The sequence below is a fragment of the Centropristis striata genome, chromosome 18 (assembly GCF_030273125.1).
Source record: "Centropristis striata isolate RG_2023a ecotype Rhode Island chromosome 18, C.striata_1.0, whole genome shotgun sequence".
Taxonomy (NCBI): Eukaryota; Metazoa; Chordata; class Actinopteri; order Perciformes; family Serranidae; genus Centropristis; species Centropristis striata.
The window spans coordinates 25,416,774-25,428,103 of record NC_081534.1 but is presented as its reverse complement, the minus strand read 5'-3'; the positions used below and the strand labels follow the sequence as shown (position 1 = coordinate 25,428,103).

General features: G+C 39.0%; 1 protein-coding gene across 2 annotated transcripts in view; it reads left to right on the top strand.

The window, feature by feature from the left end:
* Positions 1-383: 383 nt before the first annotated feature.
* The window catches only part of reps1 (RALBP1 associated Eps domain containing 1), a 30,154-nt gene continuing 19,207 nt past the window's right edge, over positions 384-11,330 (top strand). For both annotated transcript variants that reach the window (XM_059356285.1, XM_059356284.1), the window contains exons 1-5: positions 384-1,071; positions 4,504-4,627; positions 7,329-7,558; positions 9,000-9,162; positions 10,858-10,988. In XM_059356285.1, the coding sequence (XP_059212268.1) occupies positions 919-1,071; positions 4,504-4,627; positions 7,329-7,558; positions 9,000-9,162; positions 10,858-10,988 (801 nt within the window). In that variant the 5' untranslated portion in view covers positions 384-918. The remainder of the gene's footprint in view (positions 1,072-4,503; positions 4,628-7,328; positions 7,559-8,999; positions 9,163-10,857; positions 10,989-11,330) is intronic.

Below are 11,330 nucleotides of genomic sequence, written 5' to 3'. Positions count from 1 at the left end.
GCCACTAGTATGAATGTGTGTGTGAACGCGTGAATGGGCGTAGTGTGTAGTGTAAAGCGCTTTGGATAAAAGCTATATAAGTGCACTCCAAAATGTTCTGCACATTGGTGCCCCTTTACTTTTTTGCCGCCGCCATTTAGACAACTTAAATCCATCACTAATTTGAAGACATATTTGGCCCAACTGTGAACACAACTCAAAAGAAGAAGAAAAAGAAGAAGATGAAGAAGAAGAAGAAGAAGAAGAAGAAGAAGAAGAAGAAGACGAAATATTTGGTCAAAAAGGCTGATTTTCTAATTCTGAAGTGCACATCAAGTTGGCGTTTTAATTTGAAAAAACCCACCGGAAGTGCTGCTTTAACTCTGAGTGGCTTGACACTGGTGGCAGGAATGGCGGCTAAGATTACTAGAGGAAGGAGCCCAAAGACCATGAAACTTTACTTCTAACGGCCCCGCTGAGGAATCTGTCTCCAGCGAAACGCAGAAACACCGCCCCGTAACGGATTACCGGGAGAAGAAGTGCTCTAAGGAGAGATTGAGGCGGTAGATGTCCGGGCTGAGCTAGTTAGCTTTAGTGCCACTGACTTTGATTCAAGGAGCCGCTAGCTCGTCGCTCTGCTAGCCAGCTGTTGGCTACTTGGCTTGGCTGGACAACAAGTTCACTAAGTAATTAACTGTATGAAAACATTCCTTATTTGAATCTTTAAGTGGTGATCATCTGTCTTTGTCACCAGATAGTATTAGGGTTTCTACGGAGAGTTGAATCAAGTCGCCACAGCGCGGTGAGAACATTATTCCTGCTAACCAGCTAGTTAGGATCCTGAAGTCTCGCCCATTTGTTGGATCCTGCCCCAGCCATTGGCTAAAGGGCTCATCAACAGCCAAGTAGTCTGGTTTTCAGGGCTCCATTGGTACTAAGATGGAAAGTCTAACGCTGACTGATGTCGAGCAGAAATATTACTCGGATCTGTTCGTTTACTGCGACACGGACAACACCAAGAAAGTGGCTTCAAACGGGAGAGTTCTTGACCTTTTCCGGGCGGCCCAGCTGCCCAGCGAGGTGGTCCTGCAGGTAAGCTAGCGCCAAGTGTGATCAGCCACACTGTAAGAGTGGCCTCGATATGTTGCACTGCTTATGGATATTTTTACAAACTCCCCTGGCTGTCAAAGCTGACCTGTCATCCAGTTAACTCTAGTTAGCCTCGGTGGTTAGCAACGCTGCGCAGCACAAGAGACACACCTTCTTCTGGCTAATGTTAGCCGCAGCCACACAGAGTGGGCAGCCAAGTCATATTGAACATTTCTGCCTCAAAATTGACAAATTAAATTAAAAATGCAACAGACGCTTGCACGTTTCTCTTCAAGTGTATGTCTGTGCACATGTCGTCACGCTGTTAAAATAATCGCCTAAGTCAATTTTTTCTCAAAATTGTAATTTTTTTTTGCCTAAATCATCTCCTCATGACGCCGGCCACCTATGGTAAAATCACCTACATCCTCAGATGATCAGATCATGTGATTTTACCCCTTTAAGATAATGGCCTATCGCAATAATGACACTTTGAAGTAACATTAATGCTCATGATACTTGTCATGTCATGTTTCTCACAGGCTTGTGTGACTCTTATGTAGACACCTTCAAAATAAAGTGTTACCATGTCTTGCTTAAGTCACGAAGGAATGTTCAAAAAAATGCCTCAAAAGTCATTTATTTCTCTTTAGTTACATAATTTACACTCAGTGTTATTACTATGCCAACAGCCATCCTTTGTTACATCCTTTTTGAGTGAAATGATCAATAAATGTCATATGTTACACTTTTGGTGAAGTTTTTTGTGTTTCCTGCAAAACTTGAAAAAATGAGTTAGGCGATTATTTTAACAGGGTGACGATATTGAACATGTCTACCTCAAAATTGACATATTAAAAATGCAACAGACGCTTGCTCTTCAAGTGTCTCTCTGTGGACATGTGTTGAACAGCGCCCAATATCCATAACGGTGTAGCAAATGATGTCCTCATCAGCCCTTTGCTTCCCACTCTTTCCTGTCTCCTAACTCCATTATAATCTGTTATTTTGCTGGCTTGAGCTGCTGGAAGTGCAGACCCAATGTCAGAGTCCACTTGTAAACAAGTTGATATCTACTTTAACCTACACTGTCTCAAAAATACATGACTTAGGGATGGTGTATCAACCCACCAGCCGTCACACACACACCCTAAATCTGTACAAACCCATAGATTAATTTGCTTCTTGTCAGTATTCATGCTGGTCATGATATCGTCCGCACTGTCCCTGCTCTGTCTGTTAACTATGAGTAATGAGCAGCCAGTTCAACTGCAGCAGCTCCATTTTTTTGTGCGACTCCCAGGTCTCTCAGCAGGCCAATATTTGCAGTTTGTGAGTCAGAATCCTTTTTCAAGGTCAACAAGGGGAGCTGCTGTGTGGTGGAAGAATTAGGCAGTGTTGTAATCCTCTACTTTCAAAATGTACACAGTGGTGGCCCAATGAGACATGCACATACAGCTTCAGTGTCATGTTGTAACAGGCGGAGAAAAGTGACTGGTGCTGTTGTGTCCACACATACCCAGAATAAGACCTTTGTCAGCAAGAAGGGGATCAGTCAGCTGTGGCGGGCTGTCTGTGTTGTGGCTCTCAGCAGTGGAGGACTCATCCTAATGTTATGAAGTTTAACCCACCCCCCAGGGTGTTAATCACCCTCGGGTTTCTAGTGTCCACACATTAATCATGTTACCACACGATGCATTAGAGCCAGGCCGATGTATCGGTTGACCGATATTATCGACATATATTGGCCATTTCAGTCAAGTCAAGTCAAAGTTTATTTATAGAGCACATTTAAAAACAACCTCAGTTGACCAAAGTGCTGTACAGTTATTAAAATAGAATAAATCATACACAAATAGGTATAAATAAAAACAATGAAAACAATAAAATACTAAAAACAGTAAAACAATAAAATTGTAATAAAAACTCAATCCAAAACAGAGTTGGAGATAAAAAAGACAAATAAAAGGGTAAAAAAGTAAAAAGAAAGCCAAGGATTCTTGCCTAGCTGGGACTGAACGCCAAGGAGAATAAATAGGTGCATTCAATAGTGCCGTATATCTCTAATATACAATTTATTTACACAGTATGTAATGACGAAAAACGATGCTTGGGCTTATATAAAAATGTTTTTATTTTCTCAGTTGTCATTTCTAGACAGTGTTATTCATTTTCTACATAACAATAATACGTTTTCTATAATACAGTTATTTGTTTGAGAAAACCGGCTTCCAAGTACCTCTTTAAAGGTCCATATTAATGCTTAATTGGTGCTCAATCCACATGGAAAAGGTCTATTTTCATTCCAGGTATATATATATAAAAAATGTATAAGTTGTTATCTGTGAATTTTTTTGTCCTTTAAAATCAGTGTACATCTCAAGAATCCTATATCAGTCAAGCTGTAAACTACATTATACATTTTCACCAAAAATGCGTTACCTTCTATTTGTTTCTGTGCACATTTTTAATACTTTGTAGTGTCTGTTTTCCTGCCTAGTCGACCAGTTTTGGCAAAGCCTGCTCAGCATGACGTCAAGTGGAACAAAATATGTGATAATCAGGCTTATTAGTGGCGAGAGCCGCTGAACATCTGCCAATAAGCCGAGTAAATTGAGACTGTAGCTTGTGCAGTTTTCTTAAGGCAGGTAAACTACATAACATTACCCCTCTGAAACCCTAGAAGTTTTAGGGCTTTTTTTTGTTTTGTCACTATTTACTCACTGTGGCCTCATTTTTTATTGCAAATAATAAGTCTGGCAGCTCAATGGAAACAGCAGAGTCATAGCTAGAAGTAGAACCACAAATGTATTTTGTGCAGTGTAACACAGTTACAAAGCCATAAATCATAAAAACAGGTCTCGGCTGAGTCATTCATGGATTCCTAGGTGTGCAGAGGAGCACAGAATATACGTTTTTTTTTTACAGGATCTAGTTAATGCAAACAAGTAAATTATGTATATTAAAGTGATAATGTATCTCTAATTTTAAACTGAGATTTAGTGATTTTTCCTGATGGAAGTGTTTGTCCCACATGATTCATTCAAGGATTGTTGGAAATTTGAACATCCAACAATAATTTCTGTTTTCACTATGTTAAATGTTGTATTTTTGGTGATTTATTTTTTATTTTTTAAAGAAAATATGCCTTTCAAACCTTCCAGCAGGCTGTGGGGTTCAGAGAGTACATTAAGTGTTTACAGTGCTGCTTGTGACCACCGATGAGAGAACAATTTAAACTATTGTTCGAGCAAACCATAACTGTTATATATGTATGTTGTTGTTTTTTGTTGTTTAACTCTTGAATGCAAAATCTTTAGTTATGAGTATTCAGAGGGAACGTCTAGTCTTCTCTCAGTAATGGTTAATATGAGTTTTAGATGAGTACAATGTTGCTAACTGTTCCTCCTTGTACTTGTTTCTGTGTGGGTTCAGATCACAGAGCTGTGTGGAGCCACTCGGCTGGGTCACTTCGGGCGGAGCCAGTTCTACATCGCTCTGAAGCTCATTGCCATCGCCCAGTCCGGTCTGCCCCTGAGGGTGGAAAGCCTCAACTCGGGTGAGTCCGCGGTGGAATTTAACCATTGATCTTACTTCAGAACCTCGTCTCACACAAGAAGGAACAGATTCTCCACTCAGTACCAACACATAAACACACCAGCTTCTCAGGCTAGTGCCACTGGACTCAAAGCTTGTTCCGTAAACAGCGTGATCAAAATCTTGTTTTTAGTTTAGAAGCGATTAAGCTTAATGAATCTGAGGAGCTCATGGGACAGGAAGCAAGATTTTTATTCTGTGATGCTAAAAAAGTGCAGTCAGAGGACGCATTGTACGCCAGTTAAAATATAAATCATTTTGTTAATTTGGTGGAGAGAGTTGGGGCATTAATTGTACAGTTGGCAGTTTTATTGTCGCAACCTTCTGTCTACAAGTCAAAGTGTCCTTGAGGAGGACATTGAACTGCAAATTGCTCATTATGTGTGTGTATGGGTGAAAAAATTGATTACATTACATTTTGTCCAAAGTAACCTGACATTATTTGACTCATTTTATGCCAATTGTGCACTGTTCGTGGCAGTTGCCCGATATTTGTGCTTGACAATAAGACCTGTTTCGTCTAGCTTTTTTATTTATCTTTACTAAATAAAGTCTGTGGTTTCAACCCTTGAGGGTAAAACTGCAAAATTGCTTTTTTCTGTTTGTCTTTGCCTTGAGTCCTCTTAAAAAAACAATCACAAGGCAATATGTCACAGTGAACCGCAGCACAAAGTTACTTGTGTCTGGCCTGAGATATTGCAACATGAAGTTGCTGAAATGATTTCATAATTTGATATGAATATAAGGAAGCACAGGGGCCACTTCCTCATATCAAAATGCACATGATGTACAATGTGATGCTTATTTTTTGGGGATGTTTAGACCTAAGAGACCTTCCTCTTAAAAAATAAGGCATTTTCAGAAATAGATACATTGAATGGGAATCACAGAAAGGATTATGTGCATTAAAAAATCCAGTATTGTTCGTAATACGATGGGTCAGTATCTGGCAGCTACACTTCTGCTTTATTATGCCTCATTATGACATTATGTGCAATACAACACACACTTCATTTGTTTCCCTCCCTGCTCAGTATGGCGCTGTGGTGATGCACCTTCGAGTTCATGTTTTTGTTTACTGCTTTTTTCAAACTTTACATATTCTGAAAAACTCACTTTTTCTCTGCTTATGCACAAACTTTTGGATGCCTGGAGTGCCTCCCAACCCAGTCAAACAAGTGATTCAGCAAGCTCTCCAGATTTGGCTCCCCTTTCTATATCGCATGCAGGCTCATTAGAATATACAGCCCCCGCAACTACCTACCTTTGCAAATGTGCGCCATATTTTTCTGGCGCGCCACTTAGAGCAAACTGGGCTTTTTCAGTAGCGGGACTAAAGAGACGAGCGCTAACAGGGAGGGTGAACGCAGGTATATTCAGACAGAAAGTACAAGGAAAAATATGTTTGTTGAACATTAAAGCATGCTCAAGTAGAATCCCAAAATACAAGTGTGAATCTAAAAATTAGCATACTGTCCCTCATTTATCAAATGGGCGTACGATAGAAAGGAAGCATAAATTGGGCGTACAATCATTTCTATGCCATGCTCGGCATTTATCAATTTGGACGCGAGCGGAGCGTACGATCAGATCTTATGTCTGCTCTCAGCTGGTGTACGCAAATTTGAGTCAGCATGAAGTCCACATGTCTGAGTCTGAGAATTGATCTTAGACTATTGTATCGATGCCTGGAGCTGATAAAACTCTGCTGTGTTTTTTTTTTAATGTTGACAAACCAAAGTGTGTTTAGGCTATATCATTTATCATTAAAACCTGATTTAAAACAAATAAACGCTGCGGATGTGACATTTTTAAAACACAATACCAGCTGAGACTATTAAATATTGTTGTCTTCTGCTATTAAGTGTTTACTGTTATTCTGCTCAGACACCGGAGCGTCAGCATCTCCTCCACTAGCGGTTCTGACCCAATAGAAACATTTCCCACTGACTGAGACGTAATTCTTACTAAATGTAAAGAAGTGAATTATATCTCTCCATCATGATAATAATATTTGGATATTATTTAGGCTATTAGGCTTTTATTAGGCATCTGATCTTCTTTTGTCATATGTTAACTTTGCTTATTCTTGAGTTTTTGTTTGTATCGTGTACCTCGATGTTGTGCATTGTTTTTTCTTTATAAAATAGTCCATGTTGTCAGTGCTGCAGCTGGAAGTTAAAAGCAGAAATCAACACTTGTCTGAAGCGGGAGAAATGTCAAGTTCTGTTGTCATATCTATGGCAAACAATAATGAGGACTTTTTTTCTACTGTCACTATTTTTATCTGACATTTAACATCATACAAATCCACTGTAGAGAAGACAAACACGCTGTTTACTGCAGCAACAGTAGCCTCAATAGACCAGTGTTCAGTGCTTCAGTGTTTCATTTTGAGGAAGCAGATAATGGTTCTCAGGATCCAGCTGTTCTCAAGGCATTCTGGGAAATGTAGGGAGTTAGTAATTGAAGCAAATGAGACGGGATGATGAGAAGCAGCTACACCAAAAAAGTAACAAAACAACACAGACTCATGATATCTGACCATTTCTGTGCATCAGAGAGTGATTTCAGTCCACGTGTTTAGTGCATTAAAGCACCTGAAAATCAATTAGAAGCTAATCCTGTCCTCTAATCCTGTCAATGGATTCCTGTCTCACCAGTCAAAGACCTGCCGCTGCCCCGGTTCGTAGTGGGGAAGAATGAGGCGGAGGCGAGACACGCGGCGCTCTACCAGGACACAGACAGTCAGGGCCTGTACCCTGGCTCCGCCCACGCAGTAATACCCAGACCACCAGGCAGGGGGGTCCAGAACAAGAAAGGACCCCCAACCACCACCTCGCTTCCTGCCCACGAGGTCATCCAGCCCCTCGCACCCAACATAGAACCACAGGTTGGTCATTTTACTAAACAATGTCACTTTGTCATTTTTAATGTTTTATATCATCTTGCGTCTTTGCATTTCTACTTATTTTTATCAAATATATTTTCTGTAGGTGCTGATTTTTACATTACGTTTACTACCACTCACGTTCTGTCGCATTCTGTCACGCTTTTTTTTCAAACTTCTCTTTATTTTTATTTTTTTCTTTCGTTCACATACAAAAATTAAGAAGGTACATGTTCATTAAAAAAAAAAAAATCAACACGAAAGAACAGAATGATTTGAAAACTACAGAAAACAAAAACAAAACAAAACAAAACAAAACCCCCCCCAAAAAAACCTAGGTGGAGTTCAATCAAATATCAAAACAAAAATAAGGTTTACAAATAAAAGAGATTTAAATATTGATAATACAACTCGGAGGATGTCAAGTTTTCCAAAATGTACATTTGTTAATTTTTCATGGGGTTATATTTAGTATAATAGTCCATAAATGGCTGCCATATTGTGTAAAAGGTATCTATCTTACCTTGTCACGCTTCTTTTTAAGTTGAAAATGCATTTAGAATAACTGTCTGATGTTGAGAATTTAAATTAGGAGTTTCAGCCCACATACTTATCTTGCTGCATTGTTTTTCAAGAATTGCATCTGCTCAGTGATAAAAAGTTTATTACGGCTCCTTGAAAAGTAATGAAAAAGATAACGTGTGGGAACCCTGAAAATATAATTCTGAAAACAAACGAAAAAATAACTAAAGGCTTTTTTTTTACTTCTAACGCTTTTACACAGCAGTGAAGCGTGCAGCTCAGAGGGAATTATTTTCCTCCCAAAGCATTCTTTCCCCACAATGAGTCCTGCTATAACTGCACTAAATATGGCCTTAACTTTTCACTATCTTTTGGGGAACAACATACACACATTCTACTTCCTCCTAGAGCTGAATCCAGCAGTTACTAGAGATACACCACTGGACTACTGTTGTTTCCTGTGTTTTTTCCTGTGGAGGTATTTCTAGCTCAAATTACACTGAAGTTTTCTGCAGCTGGCTTTTTTTTTTTTTTTACTGAAGCCAGCAGTATGTGGCCTGTAAGTTACACAGACCTCATATCTATTTGCATCTATTGTGAAATGTTCATTCGCTGTGATGAGCAGATAAGTAGTTTTGAAGCAGTATTTATTGGCTCGGAAGTGGCGTTTTGAAGATGGAAATCTTGTAGTATTTGAGCTGGGATCTTAAAGTTAAAACCCCTAATATGTGAAACCATATTACTACTTTTGTGGGGACACCTCTGCACACTGAACTCCTGCTTCTTCACTGTGTCACATAAGGATTTTAAAAGATGCATGTCTGAAGATGTTTTTCTCTCATTAAATTTGCAGCTGTTTACATGTTGACTGAGTGTACTTCTATTCTGCATACATATTTCATGTGTTTGATTGTCTTACCAGCCTGAACCGACGTCCCCAGTGGTCTCCCCTCACCAGTCTCCCCCCACCTCTCCTCCCTCGTGGAGGAAACACAAGCGGCAGCCCAGCGGAGGAAACGCCGACAGGCAGCCGGTGGTGGCGCCGACTGGAGCTGTGTGGACGCAGTTCAGAGATCCACAAGGAGGTAACATCCACTGACCCACTGCTGCTGAATAGTAGTTAGTGATGATGATGATGTAGGAATGAGATCATTAAAAAATGTCCACATTCTTTTCTGAGAGTCTCTAATGTCTATTTTTACCTGATTTTCTGTCTTATACCATGTTAAACTGAATATCTTTGGGTTTTGGATTGTTGGTTAAATTGATCACTATAAGCAGATCATTTTGTTAGTACCAAATTGTTTTTCTTCATTTCTAATGCTCATAACCATCTAATTAACATTTATGTTTATTAAGTGGATATAATATAGTGAAACAGAAAGTGTTAGTTAAGTGAAGTTTAGCTGCTGCCTCTTGTTGGCTCATATTTGCAGTTTGTTTTAAGCTTTGAGGAGACTGCATTTTTCGTTGAAAGAAAATTTGCACCAGCCAGGCAGCTAGCTGTAAAGCAGACAGGTTACCATGAGGTTAATTAAAGTTAAAAAATAGAATTACCATAGTTTTATTTTCCCCCCAGATGTTGTCATGTGTGAAAAGACCAAAAATAAGAACTGTTGGCAGAATGCTTGATTACTAAAAACTTAAGTATTTCAACAGCATTTTAAAGGAATTATTCTGAGTTTTTTTATCCATATTAATCAGGGTATTTAACAAATCTTGATCTTGAAAATAATCATTAGTTGCAGCTAAAATTAAAGTCAATAATGGCTCCTTTTTCTGGCGAGTTGTGTGTTTTCTAAAGTTAAAAGCAAAGAAGGATTTCTTCTTATAAAAATGTGATAGACTTGGCAAAAAAATCGGTAAAGAGCATTTTAGTTCTTTGTGTTACTTCCTGGTGTTTGCAGCTTGTACATAAGGATGTTTGCTGAGAATGGCAGTTAGTCATTAGAGGAACAAAAGGGGAATATGCCCTGATCTGTGCAGTGCTTTCATCAGCACAAAATGTGGTGGAGGTATTCCAAATACGAATGGTATAGTAGTAATAATAATAATAATCCTTTCTAAAGCTGCAAAACTTAATGGATAGTTGTGATTCTAATCCTTTCCTAATAACACTTTCAGTATATTTATATAAGATAAGATAACATGCACTTTATTGTCCTTGTAAAGAAATTTGTCTTGGACTCCAATGCTGTCATACAAAGCTGCTTTACAGTAATAACAGTACAGGTACAGATGATACATACATATAGGCCACATATACATATAACATATACACAGTATACAAGAAACGCACACACACACACACACACACACACACACACACACACCTGCCCAGACCCCCCCTCGCCTACTGTATTATACCATGGGTCATGATCAATAGTACAATTGCACAGTTTGTTTGGTCCTGGGGGCATTTAGGATCTTAACTGAGGTGGGCACAAATGAATATGTGAAGCGTGTAACTCTCAACTCAACTCAACTTTATTTGTAAAGCACTTTGAAACAACCACAGCCGCAACAAAGTGCTGTACATAAACAAACAGAAAAAGAGACAATAAAATAAATAAATAAAACAGGAATAAACAGTAAAATAAATAGATTCATTGCTATAAAAAAACAACAACAATTTAAAAACAATAAATAAAAGCAAACCATAAAGCACTAAAAACAAGAGCAGAGTCTCATGCGTGGTTAAAAGCCAAGGAATAAAAATAGGTTTTAAGATGAGTTTTAAAAATGTAACTGTATGATGTCCTCTCCTCCTCCTCCTCTAGTTCCAGTTCCCACTGATGGCATGTGGCCGTCCCACTCGCCCCCGCCTCCGGGTCAGGAGAGCTGGGTCAGTTTCACAGCGGACACCCCGCCATCCAGCGCAATCCCAGGAATGCATCCCTCGTCAGTCCAGGTAGGGCAGTTTCACGCTTCTGTCTCTCAGTACCTGGGCTGGTTAGACTTGTTGGTGCAGCAATTTAGTTTAAATTCTTCAGCTGACAAGCAAACCCTTACCCTTTCTTTTTTTTGGCCCTTATGCAGAATATAGACTACTAGTCATTAGGGTTGTCACGATACTAAAATTTTCAACTCGGTACCGATACTCAAGAAAATATTCAATACTCGATACCATTTTCAATACGACAAGGATGAAAACAAAGACCCCAAAATTTAACAGAAATATTTTTATTAACAAGAAAAATACAACATGTAAAAATTAACAGAACAGAATATTTTCTCTTAGGTTATTAAGTTT